The sequence below is a fragment of the Scyliorhinus canicula genome, chromosome 3 (assembly GCF_902713615.1).
Source record: "Scyliorhinus canicula chromosome 3, sScyCan1.1, whole genome shotgun sequence".
Taxonomy (NCBI): domain Eukaryota; kingdom Metazoa; phylum Chordata; class Chondrichthyes; order Carcharhiniformes; family Scyliorhinidae; genus Scyliorhinus; species Scyliorhinus canicula.
This window is the reverse complement of record NC_052148.1, coordinates 260,187,690-260,206,913: the sequence shown is the minus strand read 5'-3', so window position 1 is coordinate 260,206,913 and position 19,224 is coordinate 260,187,690. Positions and strand designations below refer to the sequence as shown.

The 19,224-nt window shown below is 49.2% G+C and overlaps 1 protein-coding gene across 5 annotated transcripts in view; it reads right to left on the bottom strand.

The window, feature by feature from the left end:
• LOC119963487 overlaps positions 1–19,224 on the bottom strand; it is a 110,330-nt gene that overhangs the window by 38,708 nt on the left and 52,398 nt on the right. For 2 of the 5 annotated variants that reach the window (XM_038792678.1, XM_038792679.1), the window contains exon 3: positions 3,008–3,120. The exons of 2 other annotated variants lie outside the window; for them this stretch is intronic. In XM_038792678.1, the coding sequence (XP_038648606.1) occupies positions 3,008–3,104 (97 nt within the window). In that variant the 5' untranslated portion in view covers positions 3,105–3,120. Of the gene's footprint in view, positions 1–373; positions 454–3,007; positions 3,121–19,224 lie in introns of all 5 variants that reach the window. One more of the 5 variants, XM_038792680.1, reaches the window with a different exon arrangement.

Below are 19,224 nucleotides of genomic sequence, written 5' to 3'. Positions count from 1 at the left end.
ACTGTGCGTCAGTTGTGAACCGAGTGGAAGTTGGAGGTGGTAGATGGGGTGTCAATCAAATGGGCTAGTTTGTTCTGGATGCTGTCGAGCTTCTTGTGTGTTGTTAGAGCAAGTGGAGACGTTTAGACAAGTGGAGAGTATTCCTTCACACTCCTGACTTGTCCCCTGTAGATGGTGGACAGACGTTGGGGAAGTCAGGAGGTTGAGTTACTCTGTGCAGGATTCCCAGCCTCTACCCTGCTCTTGTAGCTACAGTATTCATCTGCTTTGCAAATTTTTCCAGCTCCCGCACCATCACTACTGCTGGCGTGTAATGGGCGCGTTTGTTTCTGCAATATTCACCCCTTTCTGATTCCTTCAACGGACTACCAACCTGGATTTTCTTCCCAACGGGCTTTTTCAGCGAACCTTTCGACATAACTCCTTCGAACAAATGTTCTCTGGATCAGCCCACTAAGTTTGGAAACAAAATTCCGCTGGTAAATGGGCAAAAGGGATAAAAAGCAAAGGCCCTGGCAGGATTCACCTTTTGGGCGACTTCCTCTCACATGCAGTCACCGGAGAACAGCCACAGTTCTTATACGGCTAGTTCAATTCAGTTTCTGGTTAATCCACCAGGTTGTTGATAGTGGGGGATTCAGTGATGGTAATGCCATTGAAAAGCAAGAAGAACGAGAGGGGATCTGATAGAAACATATAAAATTATGAAGGAAATAGATAGGATATAAGCAGGGATGTTGTTTCCACTGGCGGGTGAAACTAGAATTAGGGGCATAGCCTCAAAATAAGCGGGAGCAGATTTAGGACTGATTTGAGGAGGAACTTCTTCACCCAAAGGGTTGTGAATCTGGGTAATAGCCTGTCCAGTGAAGCAGTTGAGGCTACCTCATTTAATGTTTTTAAGACAATTATAGATTTTTGAACAATAAAGGAATTAAGGGTTACGGTGAGCAGGTGGCGACGTGGAGCTGTGTCCACAAAAAGATCAGCCATGATCTTATTGAATGGCGGAGCAGGCTCGAGGGCCCAGATAGCCTACTCCTGCTCCTAGATCTGATATTCTTAAGATGGTTAGATTCTCACATATGGAGATAATCATTGCCTGGCACTTATGTGGCGTACATATTACTTCCCATTCATTAGCACAAACCTGAATATTGTCCAGGTGAGCACTCCCAGTGAGACAGAGAAGAAACATCCAGAGAGAGACACATCGAAGAGTGACTTTGGGAGCTGGGAATTTGAAGCTGGGTGGGAGGAGGTGCTTTTTATCCCTTGACTTGTTACACTCAAATTTTCAGTGATTGGCCTTGCCCTGCTGCAGGTGACTGCAAGGGAGAGAGCTGATTGGTGGGTAGCAGGTAAGGCAGGTAAGTCCTTCATATCGGGAGCTGAGCAGGAGAAATCCGGACTGCGATCTGGGAAGGTAAGTGGTATTTGTGTCTGTGTCTCTGAGCGGGAGAAATCCGGAATGCAGTCTGGGAAGGTAAGTGGTATTTGTGTCTGTGTCTCTGAGTGGGAGAAATCCGGAATGCAGTCTGGGAAGGTAAGTGGTATTTGTGTCTGTGTCTCTGAGCGGGAGAAATCCGGACTGCGATCTGGGAAGGTAAGTGGTATTTGTGTCTGTGTCTCTGAGCGGGAGAAATCCGGACTGCGATCTGGGAAGGTAAGTGGTATTTGTGTCTGTGTCTCTGAGCGGGAGAACGCCGGAGTGCGGTCTGGGAAGGTAAGTGGTATTTGTGTCTGTGTCTTTGTGTTTTCAAATTTTGGGGGAACAAAACTGATAAGTGACCTCACAGCAAACCTGTGACCTGATTGGCTGGTGGGAATCTGTGTTAAATTTGAAAAAAATATTTTAAAAACTAATTAATAAACTAGGTAGAGGAGTAACTAAACCTGAGGGCGGAGATTAATATTTAGCATTTAATTCTACTGTAAAAATCTAGCGCCAGTGACCACATAGTTAATTGTAACTTAATCTAATAATGATTTAATTATTTATTTTAAATTAATTAACTAGTGCTTAAATGTCACTCAGTGGGGTGCAGTGCTCGAACTGTGAGATGTGGGAGATCTGTGACACTGCCAGCGTTCCGGTCAACTACGTCTGCAGGGAGTGTAACCATGGTGTTGCCTGATCTGGAGGGTGTTAGCTATCTGGAGAGGTCGAATAGACGAGAGCTGTTTTCATTAGAACAACAGAGGTCGAGGGATGACCTGATAGAGGTCGAGGGGTGACCTGATAGAGGTCTACAAGATTATGAGGGGCATGGATAGAGCAGATGGGCATTTCCCAGGGTGGAGGGGTCAGTCACCAAGGGGCATCAGTTTAAGGTCCGTGGGGCAAAGTTTAGAGATGTGCGAGGCAGGTTTTTTTAAAAGTAGAGGGTGGTGAGTGCCTGGAACGCGTTGCCTTGGCTTAGTGTTTGGCATCCCAGCCACCAGCTTAAACATTCACTCCCTTCACCACTAGTCCGCCATGGCTGGAGTGTGTATCTTCTACAAGGTGCATTTTAGCAACTTGCCAAGGTTTCATGCACTCTTGACCTTTGACCTCCACCACTTCAAAGACCCTGTGCAATAGGGGCATGGGAACAGTACCACCTCCAAATTACACATCACTCCAACCTAGATATACATCTCCAACAGGCATGAAGATCATTCTTTGCCAATTCCTTGTTTTTCGCCCTAGGTGAATGCTTGATTCCTCTTGGCTGAATTTTGCTAGTTGTTGCAAAATGAGATTCAATATTTCCAGTCAATTTGTGGGCTCGTACCTACAAAATGTTAATCATGGAAGCCACTAATGTTCTTCAGGGAAGCAAGAGAGTCATTCCTCCCTGGTCCGGCCGACACTTGACTCACAGTATGCGAATAAGGTTTGATGCATTCTAACGGGGCCTAGCAACCAATTCAATTGCCAGAGCAACTATGGGTGGGCAATAAATTCATCCTCCTGAGAACAAGTACAAATAATTCCACCGCAAATTTCATTTCAGCCACTTACCTCTATCAGTACTCTTTTTCTTGGGTATTGTGAACTTTTTCAAATTGTCTAAGTTTGGGCTGATGTACGAGATTTCAGTCTTGCTGTTTGGCTCCATTCCTCATGGTTTTATACTGCATTAAAAGCAGGAATTCAATGAAGGAAACCAGCGTTGAGTGACAATCCATGCACATTTCAAATTATTTACCAGCCCAACTTGTCCACACAACAACACGTCGTATTAATGGACTAGCAATCTAAAAGCCTAGAGACCTGACTTTGAATTCCACCACGGCAGCTTTGGAAGTTTAAATTCAATGAATAATTCTCACGACAAAAAGACATGAAAGAAAATCTATATATCTATATTGATATCACCCTAGCTACATGATAAAATAATTAAAAACATGTTTATAATGGACAAAGGCTTTACACTGACCGATGCCATGATTGGCTACAACTCACACAAAAGTAATTTCTAGTCTTCAGAAAGCCACAACAGACTTGTTATCTCGAAAGAGGCGTTAATCCCCCTCAGACTGTGGAAATAAAATTCCACGACTTTGCAGTAAGGCCCCTTTACTTTTCTGAGGCAAAGCCCTGGTCAACGGCGACAATCCGTCTGCGAGGGCAAAGGACGTTGAATCCTCTGGTAGACTTATTAATGGATGGAACGTTGACCATCTGAAGAATCCTGATGAGGAATATACATAGAACATAGAACAGTACAGCACAGAACAGGCCCTTCGGCCCTCGATGTTGTGCCGAGCAAATGATCACCCTAACGCATCCACCATATACCAGTAACCCCCCCCCCCCCATTAACCTTATTTTTTAGGACACTAAGGGCAATTTAGCATGGCCAATCCACCTAACCCGCACATCTTTGGACTGTGGGAGGAAACCGGAGCAACCGGAGCACCCGGAGAAAACCCACGCACACATGGGGAGGACGTGCAGACTCCGCACAGACAGTGACCCAGCCGGGAATCGAATCAGGGACCCTGGAGCTGTGAAGCATTTATGCTAACCACGATGCTACCATGCTGCCCCAATCCTCTGCTTAAACTAAGGGGAAGAGATGGGAGTTACGTGACATGAAACCTCCTACCCTGCCCCCCCCCCCCCCCCCCCCCCCCATCCACCTCTCCAAGCTGCTAGACAGCGAGAACCAATAATCTAGCCTCGTGGAGCTGAAGAAAGGTGGTCTGCCACCTTCCAGCAGTAAAACAGCAGAACGAGAGCTCTGTCCAGGTTTCCATTGCCTGGCCCTCACCCTCACTCTTTTTACTGGAACATCTAAACTTCTGTATCAGTGCCTACTGCAGGACTACTTCATCTCAGGTTTCTTCTCCCATGTGGAGGTCAGCGCTACTGGTAAAGTGGATTACCCCACATCAGTAAATAATTCCTATTTTACCTGTAGTCTTTCCCCTGTACCTCTTTCTTTCCCTTATCAAATTTTTATTGCATGAATGCAAAAAGGGGATGGATGGTGGTGGTGGGGCGCGGGGGGATTGGGGGGGGGGGGGGCATTGCCAACACTCTTCTTGCATTTTGAGTGTGTGCAAATAAATTAACCCTTTCTCAAGTTTGCTGTGGGATTATTAGTAAGGGATGAGATCATTCCAAAATTAGAGGGTTGAGGTAAATTAAAGGGTTGAGGAAAGTTAAAATTGTCCAGCAAAATCAAACAAGGTGAACTGATCCAGTCGTTAGTCGGTTCATTTAGATCTCACGCTGCCAGTTCAGAAGTTGTGTGGATGTCCGTCATGACACCGAATCCCCTCCCCTGTCCATTTACTAGCTGGAAAAGCTCGGATTACAGCTAGAATTTCGGGAGAGGAAATAAAGAGAGGGAAGCACAGGAGAGGGAAAGAGCTCCAAACAAATTGGAAACGGAGCTAGCAGATCAAGGCGGAGAGAGGACGGACAACTGGAAGCGGCGAGGGAAGAATCTCCCTCTCCCCATTGGTACTCCTTATGCCTCTATCCTGGAACCACTCTCTGAGGCCCTCAGGTAATGTGACACTCACTCCTAAATATAAAGACAGTGACGTGGACTCATTTTTTTTGCCACTTTCGAGAAAATGGCAGGACAGTTAAAATGGCCATCAGAGATCTGTGGGTTTTTTAAATTGGAGGGCAGCAGGCAGGGGAAACCCAGAAAGTCTGCTCCATGCTGCCTCATCGTGTCCCGGAATATTTGAGCAGACCAAGACTGTCATCCTAAGTGCCTACGAGTTAGCTGCGGAGGCATAACGCCCGCAAAGCTCGTAAGAAGCCAACATCGAGCTTGAACGGCTGAAACAAATCACGTCTGACCGGTGGATAAGATCCCTAAGGATCCCACGTGTCTACCGGGGGGGGGGGGGGGGGGGGAGGGGGGTGTTGTGTGGGCTCGTCCTGTTGGGAAGAATTTGAAAATTGCAGACCTTCCAACTTGTGATTACACTGAAAGGAGCGGAGACTCCTTCCCATACTGGCCTCCCCGAATAGGCGCCGGAATGTGGTGACTAGGGGCTTTTCACAGTAACTGCATTGAAGCTTACTTGTGACAAGAAGCGATTATTATTGTTGTTATTATTATTATTACACCTCGGGGTGCAGCAGTCAGCGCAAACTGCCATGATCTCACCACCCTTAGACCCGAAATCTCAGGCAGACCTTTTCCAAACCATTCCCATGAGCACTGGAAAGATAAGCAGATAAGCAGGGTGATCCAGATAGAGGGACATTAAATCTGGAATGATAATGAAAGCACCGGATTATCATAAAACCCCATCTGGTCCACCAATGTCCTACAGAGGAGGAAACCTGCTGTTCTTACCCTGTCCCTCTAAAATGACCTACCAAGCCACTCAGTGAGACCCACAACCACAGTAATAAAAGCAATGTGAGTGGAGCTGGACGACGCGATCTGTAACTGTTGAAGGTGGCGGTTGACGACCACCTGGACAATTAACATTGGCTGTGTGATGCACAATCAATGGACACGAAACGTAGGTGAAGTCCGAAATGAAAGCCTTTAATCAGCAAGAAGTGAGCCCGGCAACAGACGTACAGAAATTGCCTGGCTGCTGGGGAACACGGGTTCTTATACCCCGCCTCGTAGGCGGAGCTACCTCCCTCTTTGCCAATAGGAATACAGAGAACACGATACCTGGGCCAATGGGCAGCGAGCCCTCTGCACCAATGGCAGCTCACACTCCCAGATACCGTAATACCCCTAGTCATACTACCACACTGTGCTAACCCCTCAGGAAGCAAGAAAGGAAACTGGTTACTTCTTTCGCCCCACCACTGGCAGCTGTGCCTTCAGCCATCTAGGCCTCATGCTTTCCCTAAATTCCTTCCAACTCTCCCTCTTTAGGGCCTCCCTTTGACCAATTTTATATCACCCTGCCCAACGTCGCCAGTTTTGCCCAAGTTCCCCGGTGAAGTGCTTTAATTGAGACAATTTTCGATATTCAGATCTATGGAAGTTCAAGATGTTATAATTATTGTTGGTTATTCTTCATAATAATTCACCGTGCTTCAGACACGAATCGATTTTCTGCAGCCTTGGTGGATGTGACAAGGTATTTTGCAAATACATGAACCTTCCTTCCACGAGATAGGAAACTGCTGCTTGAACGGCAAGTGCAGAGTCCAAACCCTTCTTTCCGAGTGAAGTGGCTTGTACCTCTGATGCACTATCAATGACCACAGAAACGAGGTTGTAGTCCAAACTGAAGGCTTTAATAGACGAGATGTTTCCCCCAGCAGCTCAGTACAGAAAAGAAGCTGTGGGGGATACACGGGCTCTTATACCCCGCCTTACTGGGCGGAGCTACCTTACAATTCTAACCAATGGTGAATAGTGTTACATACCATTGGGCCAATGAGCAGTGAGCCTTCTCCACCAATGGTGTCTCGGCATTGCTAGGTACCGTAGTACCTCTAGTCACACTACCACAACCCCTTTCAACTGGGTAGACCGTATGCACTGCTCACAGAATAGTCTCCTCCCAAACACAGGTTCGGCAATCGCTTTGCTAAACATTGCCACTCAGTCCACAAGCATGACCCTGTCGCTTAACATTTTTAATTCTCCATCCTATTGTTACTCTGACCTCTTGATTATGGGACTCCGACGCCGACTGAATATTGTGGAGGCAAACGAGGGTTTTGATGGCCAGCTGGAGAGCCAGCAAGATGCCTGCATTGTCTATTTTAGAGAATGCCGCTGCAGTTTGCGCCGCACCAGCACTTGCCAACGGCAAACCTTCTCCTGGGATCAAGGACCTTGGGTGGGGGGGGGGCAGAGTACTGTGGGCCAATCAGAGACAGGTACCTCTCCTGTACCCGGCAGTACTACTGCTGAGGTGATGGCTGCCTCGAATCAAAGAGGAGCCAAGGCACAGGGGTGGTCATGGGGGCAGGGATTGGCTTTCAGTGCGCCTGTGCACCTGCTTCCCGTTGTCAAGGCCCAGATCACTGCCTGCCTTTTAACAGGAGCACCTCCCTCCCCTCTCTCCACCCTGGGAGGCTATGAGCAAGTGCACTTGAGTTTGCTTGTTGTGCTCCCTGCATGACAGCACCCCATCCCACCCCCACCATTTTGTTAATATTAGCATTAATTTGCCACTTAAGGGCCCCAGCTGTTGGCAGGGCCTTCTCACCACGAACTTCACAGGGATGGTCACAGGAAGGTGGCAGGGTTCCCACCCACCACCACCCCCCCCCCCCCCCCCCCCCCCCCCCAAACCACCCTCCCATCACCAAACCCACGCACACAGTAGAGTACAAGATCCCACTCACTGTTGCAATGAAATCTCAAGGAATAGGATTTCAACCATCGATTAGTCATTTTAGATCATAACCATTCCTCTTGATTTCTGTACTCTGGTGCTCTGGTAACAGAATGCAAACACTGACCGTGAGATTCCAGAACCAAGTCATTCTGATGAATGGGGTCCTCAAATCGACTAGAAATACATAAATATGACAATGGGCAGAAACTTGAGGCGTGATCGGTGGTGAGGAAGGAGAATCTCTCGAGAATCGGGAAAGTTCCCGCCGGAGAGTCGCGTTTCCCAATTTTCCGCGCGTCCCTCGCCAGTGGCATCATGGGATTATCTCTTTTCCATAAATTTACATTCATTTTAATTTTATTAGTGCCTCCCCTCCCCACCCTGCCAAATAACCCCCCTCGTCGCACTTTAATCCTTTATGATACTTCTTAAAACTCTTTGACCAAGGCTTCGGCAATCTGGCCTAACATCTCCTTACGTGGCTCAATGTCACTCTTTGGGCGCGATTCTCCCAAACAGGGAGAAATCGTAAGGCTGGCATCATAAACGGGCGGGTTTGACGCCAGCCTCCTCCCCCCCCCCCCCCCCCCCCCCCAACCGACCGGGAACCGATTCTGGTCCCCGGTCGGGGCTAGCATGCCGTGGCCGTGAACTCCGGCATCGCGGGCTTAAAGGGCTTAGCCAGAGTTTGCGACGGCTGACGCGTCGCATGACGTCAGCCGCGCATGCACGGATTGGAAGACTCCAACCCGCGCATGCGCGGATGACGTTATTGGCTTTTGCGCGAAACCCGCGCATGCGCGGGCCGGGATGCCCCTCAGCCGCCCCGCGAATTGATACAGCGGGGCGGCGGAAGGACAAAGAGTGCGCGGGATTCGGACCCGCTGCCCATGATCGGTGCCCACCGATTGCGGGCCCATGGCACCCTTGGCACGGCCGTGGTACTGCCGTGCCAATCGGTGCCATGGTTGCCAAGATCGGGACTTTACGGCCGTTTTTACGAACGGCCAGACCAGGTGTGTTTGCCGTTCGTAAAAACGGCCGTAAAGGGCTTGGACTTCGGCCCATCGGCCAGCTGAGAATCGCTGCTCGCCGTAAAAAAACGGCGGCAGCGATTCGTGTCGAGCGTGGGGGGGGGGGGGGGGGGGGGGAGAATAGCGGGAGGGCGTCAGACTAGCGTGGCCTTAAAAATTTACGACCCCCGCTATTCTCCGCACCGTCGTGAGTGCGGAGAATTACGCCCTTTGTTTTAGAATGCTCCTGTGAAGCGCCTTATGACGTTTCATTACATTAAAGATGCCATATAGATACAAATTTAAAAAGTTTTCAAATACAATATAAATATAAGGGATGGCACGGTGGCGCAGTGGTTAGCACTGCTGCCTCACAGAGCCAGGGACCCTGGTCCAATACCAGCCTTGGGTGACTGTGTAGAGTTTGCATTTTCTCTCTGTCCACGTGGGTTTCCTCCGGGTGTTCCAGTTTCCTCCCACAGTCCAAAGATATGCAGGTTAGGTGGATTGGCCATGCTAAATTGTCCCAAAGATATGCAGGTTAGGTGGGTTTATGGGATTACGGGGATAGGATGGGGGAGTGGGCTTGGGTAGGGTGCACTTTCAGAGAGTGAGTGCAGACTCGATGGACCGAATGGTCTCCTTGTGCACTGTGGGAATGAAAGAAAAGTTGTTGTGGTTGGCAACAATTTGCTAAGAGTGTAGCCTGTCACATGAACACATGTAAATGGGGTTCTGCAATATTGCTGGCCAAGCACTGCTGGTGAAGCAAGAGCAAAAGCAACTGCACAGAAGTTGCTGGTCAAAGAAAAAGGTGAAGACACTGGGGTAGAACTTGACTTGTGCAATCATGTAACATGGCTGACAGCAACGTGGCAGCTGCATTCACAGCTCTTCCAATTTTTATTTCCATTGTGGAACATGAATGATGGCAAAGCACATAGAAGAGTGAGGAGACAAAGGAAGGATTTAAACTAGGAAACGTTGACAAAAGATTGTCAACTTTCCCAATTACTCCAAGCGAGTATCAGCCCAAAGCACTAGGTGTGGTGGTCAATCTAGCTGCATAAATTATTTGGGTAGACAAGCCAGTGGGTGAGCAACAGGCAGAGCTCCAATCTCTGCAGACCAGCAATTAAGAATGTCAATAGGTTGTTGAACAATTTAGTCAACTTAATGGAATACATATCAGAGGAGGGTGCCAGGAAATTGTGTCAGAGCCCTGGAGGCCAATGCAATTGGAAATAAAGATGGAAACTTTTAAGAAATTAAGTACAGAACATGACGGTAGCACAGTGGTTAGCAATGATGCTCCAGGGTTCCAGGTTTGATTCCCGGCTCGGGTCACTGTCTATGCGGAGTCTGCACGTTCTCCCCGTGTGTGCGTGGGTTTCCTCCGGTTTCCTCCCACAGTCCAAAGATGTGCAGGTTAGGTGGATTGGCCATCCAAAATTGCCCTTTAGTGTCCAAAAATGTTAGGCGGGGTTACGGGGATAGAGTGGAGATGTGGTCTTAAGTAGGGTGCTCTTTCCAAAGGCCGGTGCAGACTCGATGGGCCGAACGGCCTCCTCCTGCACTGTAAATTCTATGATTCTATGACAAATGTTCCATCACAACAGCTCGTTTTAATTATTATGAGATACGATATTACAGTTCAACTTGTATTTACAGAAGAGTCACCAGTACGTTATCGGTACTGACTGAGTTAACATGTTCCGGGCTGATGAGAGTCATAGAGTTTTTACAGCACGGAAAGAAGCCCTTCTGCCCTCGTGTCTGTGCCGGCCGTCAAGCATCTATTTACTCTAATCCTATTTTCCAGCACTTGATCGTTAGACTTGTACGCTATGGCATTTCAAATGCTCATCTAAATGCTCCTTAAATGGTGTCAGGGTTCCCGCCTCTATCACCCTTTCAGGCAGCGAGTTCCAGATTCCAACCACCCTCTAGGTGAAAAGGGTTTTTCTCACATCTCCTATAAACCTCCTGCCCCTTACCTTAAATCTATGCCCCCGGTTATTGACCTCGCTACTGAGAGGAAAGGTTCCTTCCTAATAACCCTATCATAAGACATAGGAGCAGAATTAGGCCACTCGGCCTATCAAGTCTGCTCCACCATTCAATTACGACTGATATTTTTCCCAACCCCACTCTCCTGCCTTCTCCTCATGACCCCCGATCCCTTTATTAATCCAGAATCTATGACCCTCATCATTTTGTACATCTCAATCAGATCCTCTCTCAGCTTTCTCTGCTCCAATTAAAACAGCCCCAGCCTAAACATCCTTCCTTCATAGCTGAAATGCTCCAGCCCTGGCAACATCCTGGTGAATCTCCTCTGCACCCTCTCCAGTGCAATCACATCCTTCCTACAGTGTGGCAACCAGAACTGCCCACAGTACTCCAGCTGTGGCTGAATGAGTGTTTTATTCAGCTCCATTACACCCTCCCTGCTCTGATATTCTATGCTGCTGTCTGGGAGAAGCAAACTAAGTCGGCTACGAAGCCGGCGACCCATGAACATCTTAGCGGGGGCCACTCCAGTTACTGTGTGCAGCGTAGTCCTGTACGAGAACAAAAAGCGTGCCAGCCTACTGTCCATTGAGCCTGAAATCTGCTTAATTAGCCCCCCGCTTAACCGTCTGCCAAGTCAATGGATGCCGGATGGTATGGGGCAGTGCCGACGTGCCAAATCCTGTTGCCCTTCATGAGAGTCTGCACTCGTGGAAGAGGCCCCATTATATGTTACGAGCACCTCTGGGATTCCATGGGTCAAAAAGGAAATGCGCAATTCATCAACAGTCACCCAGAGGTAATCGTTGCCATCTTTTGGACCTTCTAGCTATTTGGTGTGGGTGTCCAGCAGGGCAAGAAGCATGGAACCCCAGAATGGACCGGCAAAATCAGTGGGTACGCGAGTCCAAGGGCACCCTGGCCACTTGAAAGGGTGCAGGGGTGCTGGCGCAGGGAGCTTCTGGTTCTCTTGACAGATGAACCACTGCTGAGCCAACATCTCGATATCCGTGTCCAAACCCAGCCACCAGACACAGCTTCTCGCCAATATCTTCATTTTGCACATTCCTGGGTCCCCCATGCGAAGGTCCTTCAACACGATTTCCTGGCTCTTCGTTGGACCAACAATCCTTGTGTCCCACAGGAGGATACTGTCTTCTATGGTCAACTCGGAGAACTTATAGGAGAAAACCTTCAACACGCCTGGTAACCGTTGATGCTGGCCACTGTTTGGCACCAGTTGCCGCACCTTGGCAAGGTTGGGGTCTGTTTGCATCCAGTCACAAATACATGATGCAGTGACGGGCGATTGTCTATAAACTTCAGGACAGCGACCACCTCGTCCGCCGTAGGAGGATTTGCAGATTTGGTCTACAGAGGAAGCGGCTCAACGCATTGGCAATCTGGGTCACCGGGCGGTACTCAAAAGTGTACTCGTAAGCCGCCAATAACAAGGCTCCGGGCTGAATCCTTGCGGAAGCAATTGGTGGGATCGCCTTGTGTTCGCGGAAAAGGCCCAGCAATGGCTCATGATCTGTCACGATAAAGAAATGGCGTAATGATGACATTTCTTCATGCCAAATGTAAGTGCCAGAATTTCTTTTTCTATCTGCGTGTAGTGTAATATCCCACACCAAGCACATGGGACAGGTTTGATGATAGTCCTCGTGTGGCTCGAGGAGTATGCACTCCCCCATTAACTTGGGGTCTGTTGTATATAAGGTGGGCCTGACTGGAACAGGCCTCCAGAGAGAAAGGAGCCTCACCGGGTCCTGTGTGTATACATGTTTCTGTTGTGAATAAACCAGTACTTTATTTTTACTCAACACTCCATTATTAAACGTACTAATGCTCAGCCACAGCCAGCGTCTGGGAAGTAAAGGCGATCGAATGTTCACGGCCATCGCACATCTGATGAGACAGGACTGCCCCAATCTCATACGGCGATGCATCAAATGTGATGACAATGGCTTTGAAGGATTTAAATGCGTCAACACCGCAAGAGGACAACCACCGTTTCATTTTTTTTAAAAAACACCTCATCCTGGGCCTCACTCCAAACCCAGGCTGGTGCTTCTTGAGGAGCAGTTGAAGGGGAGCCAGAACGGTCGCCAAATTAGGAATGAATCTGCCATAATAATTGACCAATACAAGAAAGGAGCGAAGCTCCGTGGCGTCTGGCGGGGTGAGATCAGTTGGATGGTTCGAACTTTCTCGGATGCAGGCCATCTTGGTCCACCTGATAGCCTAAGTGGACAACTTTTTTTTGTGTGAAACACGCACTTTGCGCAGCGCAGGCAGACACCATACTCAGGAAAGTAATAACACCGCTTCGAGGTTCCGTAAATGTTCCTTGTCCAAGGCCCCCCGTGACTAGCATGTCATCTAAATAGACCGCAACATGCGGCAATCCGCACAGGATGTTTTCCATTACATGCTGAAAGGCAGTGCACGCCGAGGATACTCCAAATGGTAATCTGGTGTACTGGCGGAGACCCTTGTGCGTATTGATCGTGACGTATATCCGAGAGGACTCATCGAGCTCCAGCTGTAGATAAGCGTTGCTCATGTCTAATTTCATAAATGTGTAGCCACCTGCCAGTGTAGCAAAAAGATCCTCGATGCGGGGTAAAGGAGAGGTCCATCCTCAAACCAAGTTCACCGTCAATTTATAGTCTCCACAGAGATAGACTGTCTTATCTGGCTTCATAACAGGGTCCACAGGTGTTGCCCAATCAGTGAGGTGCACAGGTCGAATGATGCCCAAACTCTCCAAGCGCTGAAGTTTGATCGCGACTTTCTCCACTAAAATGTAGGGAACCGGACGGGCACGGAAATATTGGAGTTGGGCCTTTGGGTTCATCTATACCTTGACTATGGCCCCATTAACTGGACCAAGACTAGCTGGAAAACCTCGGGGCACTTGCTCAGAACCTCACCCAGACTGCCAGATCCCACTTCGAGGACATGTTGCCAATCCAGCTGCAGCTGATGTAACCAATAGCAGCCCAACAGGTTAGGGCCGCTTCCCTGCACGATAATGAGGAGGAAGGTGAATCAGTTACATAGAACATAGAACATAGAACAGTACAGCACAGAACAGGCCCTTCGGCCCTCAATGTTGTGCCGAGCCATGATCACCCTACTCAAACCCACGTATCCACCCTATACCCGTAACCCAACAACCCCCACCCCCCCTTAACCTTACTTTTATTAGGACACTACGGGCAATTTAGCATGGCCAATCCACCTAACCTGCACATCTTTGGACTGTGGGAGGAAACCGGAGCACCCGGAGGAAACCCACGCACACAGGGGGAGGACGTGCAGACTCCACACAGACAGTTGCCGCCCATAAACTACCGGAGTAAGAGTAGTCCCCACAATATTCAGTCCCTCTCCAGTATCAGTGGCCAAACTGTGGTGAATGTATAATACCAATAATCCACCATAGTATTTGTATCTGTGCCATACTGTTGCCTTTGTGGGCTTCTCCTGTGGGCCATTGTATGGCATTATCCATAGGGGAACATGTAGGGGCATGTATGGGCTCCGCCTATGGCTCCTCCTCCTGAAGGGAGGTATAAAGAGCAGTCGACCAGTAGGTGGTTCTCGGTATTGGATCAGTCACAGGCAGGCACTGTGCTAAGTTGATTAAAGCCACGGTTTACTTCTACTCGTGTCTCGAGTGAATTGATGGTTGCATCAATTTTTCAACTTAAACGCAACTATGGAATCGGCCCTCAAACCTGACCGCCTGGAACTCGACCCGCAGGCCGCGGAGGCGTAATAAACTTTTTCGCACTAGCTCCGCTGCTTCAAGGCCTATCTCGCAGCCTTCTCCACGCCTTCCGTCACCGACGAACAGAAGCTGAGCCTCCTCCACGCACGGGTGAGCCATCGATTCTCTGTTCAATTCGACGAGGCCTCCTCCTACGCAGACGCCCTCGTGATGCTTGAACGCCTCTATGTACGGCCCGTGAACGAGGTCTACGTGCGACACATCCTCACCACTCGCCGCCAGCGTCCCTGGTAATCACGAGAAGACTACCTACGCCACCTCAAAGTCCTCGCACGCAGCTGCAATTACCAGGCCGTTACGGCCACTCAACATATGGAACTCGCCGTCCGAGACGTCTACATGGCGGGAGTCCAGTCCAACTACGTGAGACCTGGATCAGACCTGATCCTGGACCTGGATCAGACGGTAAAGTTAGCCTCCTCTCTGGAAGTAGCGTTCCAGAGCCTTAACGCGTTCCCGGATGACCACGCAACCCCCTCGTGGACCCCCGACCAAAGACTACACCAGGCCTGTGCCGCACGGCCGCCCGCCCAACATGGGGGGCTACTCTGCTATTTCTGTGGCCTGTCCCAACACCCCCGGCAGCACTGCCCGTCCCGTAACGCGAACTGCAGCAGCTGATGGAGAAAAGGACATTTCGCCAAAGTTTGCCTGGCCAGGTCCAAGAACTCTAACTCACAGGCCCGATCCTCAGACGCACAGGCCTGCAGACCCCACAGCGTGGCAGCGTGTCTGCCGACTCCACCCCCTGCAGACGCGTCATCAGCCTCGCGCTATCCGTGGGGGCAGCCATCTTCCAGCCCTCATAGCAGGTGCAACTCACTGGGGCCGCCATCTTGGCCATCCTCCCCACGTGGCCGGCCACATGCGATCCATGGGGGCCGCCATCTTGCTTGGACGCCATCTTCCTCACCGCCCGCCATGCTCGACCAACGGGGGCCACCATCTTGGCTGCCATCTGCTACGCCGCTCGACGGGTATGATCAACAAGGGGAGCCATCGCGGAGCCGCCCCAGCACCTCTGACCACGCCGGCTACCCGCAACTCAGCGCGGTCACCCTGGACCAGTCATGCCCCAAGCACCTCTGGAGCTCTATGATGACCGTCCGGGTAAATGATAATGGATTCTAGAATTTTCCCCAAAACCGGCGTCAGGCTTGCTGGTCGATAATTTCCTGCTTTCTCTCAACCTCCCTTTTTAGTGGAGTTATATTAGCTCCCTTCCAATCTGCAGGATCTGTTCCAGAGTCCATAGAATCCTGGAAGAAGATCACAAATCATAGAATTTACAGTGCAGAAGGAGGCCATTCAGCCCATCGCATCTGCACCGGCCCTTGGAAAGAGTACCCTATTCAAACCCCCACGCCTCCACCCTATCCCCTTTATCCCCTCAACCTAACCTAAACTTTTGGACACTAAGGGCAATTTATCACGGCCAATCCACCTAACCTGCACATCTTTAGACTGTGGGAGGAAACCGGAGCATCCGGAGGAAACCCTCGCACACACGGGGAGAATGTGCAGACTCCGCACAGACAGTGACCCAAGCCGGGAATCGAACCTGAGACCCCGGAGCTGTGAAGCAACTATGCTAACCACTATGCTACCGTGCTGGGGATTTATCAGCCTTCAATCTCATCAATTTCTAATATTGATCTTCAATTCCTCCCTCTCATAAACCCTGCGTTCCCCAACATTTCCAGTATCTGATTTGTTTCCTTATTTGTAAAGACAGGATCAAACTATGTGATTAGTTGCTCAGCCATTTCTTTGTCCCCTATTATACATTCCCCTGTTTCTGACTATCCCACGCGGGATATGAGGGTATCTTTCTTTGGTGGGTGACCTCACATTTACCAACAATGAAATCCATTTGCCACAGTTTTGGCAATTCACTTCATCCGTCACTATCTCTTTGTCATGTTATGCTTCCATCAACACTGCGTATAATGCTACCGATCTTTGTTTCATCAGCAAGTTTGGACAGGCGACTGTCTTTCCACCATCCAAGGTACTTCGCAGGAGTGTTATTAAATTTGAAAACAAGCCACGCAAGGTGGTCAAACAGATAGGTTGTCAAGAAGCATGTTAAAGAAGGACAGAGCGATTTGCAGGCACTGGTGTTTCAGAAGGAATCCCAGCGTTGACGAGTAATGCAGCCAATACTGGAGCGATTAAAATAGGGATGTGCAAGAGGCCAGGGGGTCGGTGGGGGGGCGAGGATCACGGAGGTGCACGAGACTGGTGCAGATCACAAAGATCGGGAGGAGTGAAAATATTTAGCAATACTAAAGGAAAGGGATTGATCATATCCTCCACTCCACAAACTTTATAAATAATTCCATTCTGAAGAAGAGACCTACGGACTCAAAACATCATCTGTTTTCCTTCTCCGCAGATGCGACCAGATCTCTGGGGTTTTTCCAGCATTTTCTGTTTTTGTTTCAGATTCCAGCACCCTCAGTATTTTGCCTTCGTAAATAATGTACTTCCTTGTCAAAATTTCGGGGTACATTGGTGTTGTGGTTGGGTTGGAAAGGTTACATTCGGAAGACTAATGGAATGTTGGCATTTATTGCAAAGGGATGAAAATAAAATTAGGGATGTTTTACGGCAGTTGTAAATACAGGGCCTGGGTGAAACCACATCTGGAATACCGTGTACAGGTTTTTGTCACCTTATTTGAAAAAAATAAAGATGGTGCAATTGCTTTGCAGCAGCGTAGAGAAGGTACACTCGACTCATTCCTGGGATAAGGGGCTTATCTTATGAAGAAGGTATGAATAGGTTGGGCCAATTCCCAATGGAGTTTCGTAGAATGAGAGGCGAAATATTGAAACAAACATGATCCAGAGGAGACTTGATAGGGCGGAAAGTCGGAGGATGTTTCCACTTGTGGGAGAGACTAGAACCAGGGGACACAGTTTAAGAATAAGACGCCTCCGTGTTAAGATGGAAGTGAGGAGACACACACACACACACATGGAGAGCTGGGAAATGGACATGTTATTTCAGATGCAAACTATGAGGCAAGAATATAATGCTCTTGAGCAAAGAGTTAGAATCCATCAAATCCCTACAATGCAGAAGGAGGCCATTCAGTCTACACCCGAACCTCTGAAAGAGCACCCTGCCTAGGCCCAGTCCTATCCCCGTAACCCCATCTAATCTTTTGCACACGAAGGGGCAATTTAGCGTGGCCAATCCACCTAACCTGCACATCTTTGAACTGTGGGAGGAAACTGGAGCACCCGGATGATGCACGATCAATTGCACAAAGACTTGAGTTGAGTACAACTGAGGCTTTATTGCTCTAAGATGTGTGGCCTCCCACAGCAGCTGGCAAAATGGCTGCTGCATGGAGGACACACATATTTATGCTCTGCCTACTGGGCGGAGCCAGCAGGCAGGGACTACCAACGTACCTGTAGTACAGGTGCTACTATACATCCTCTAATAGAGGTGCAATAGTGATTTACCTCACCAGAGGAAACCTACGGAGACACGGCGAGAATGTGAAACATCCACACAGTCACCCTAGGCTGGAATCGAACCCGAGTCCCTGGTGCTGTGAGGCAGCAGTGCTAACCACAGTGCCGCTCTAATGGGTGGCATTAGGAAATATTATTCTTCCCAGAGAACCACTGGAGTCATGTATAGTCAATGATGACACGTATCTCTCTATAAAGGGCATTAGTGGGACTATTGAGTTTGAATCACAATCTGATAGTTGAACAGTCAGCTTTACCGATACCAGCATTTCACTTCAAGATTTAAAGAAAAACTGAATTTCAATTTTCAATCTGCTCAGAGATTTGAGCCCATAGTCAGGGGATTATTAGCCCTGGCTTTTTGGCTTACTGGGGCAATGGCATAACCACTACATTACCTGAAGCCAGGTCTCCGACTTCGGGGTCTTTGAGTCCCTCCAAGCTAATAATATCCGTCTCCGGTCTACCAGGGAGGCAAAGGCCAGAACGTCTGCCTCTTTCTCCTCCTAGATTCCTGGGTCTTCTGACACTCCGAAAATCGCCACCTCTGGAGTTGGTGCCACCCTTGTTTTTAACACCTTGGACATGACATCCGCAAACCCCTGCCAGAATTCCCTAAGCTTCGGGCATGCCCAGGACATTTGGACATGGTTCGCTGACCCTCCCACACACCTTGTGCACCTGTCTTCTACCCCAAAGAACCTGCTCATCCGGGCCACTGTCATGTGTGACCGGTGAACGCCCTTAAACTGTATCAGGCTGAGCCTGGCATGTGTTGTGGACACGTTGACTCTACTCAATGCGTCCGCCAGAGACCATCCTCTATCTCTCCTCCTAACTCCTCTTCCCATTTGTGTTTCAGCTCCTCGGTCTGTGTTTCCTCTGACCCCCATGAGCTCCTTATAAATGTCCGAAACCCTCCCTTCTCCCACCCACACTCTGGAAACTACCCTGTCCTGTATCCCCCTTGGTGGTAGGAGCGGGAAGGTTGAGACCTGCCTGCGTAGGAAGTCCCCGTGCCTGCAAGTACCCAAACTCATTTCCATCCGTCAATTCAAATTTCACCTCCAGTTCCCTCAAGCTGGGAAAGCTCTCCTCTCTAAACATAACCCCCCTCCTCTCG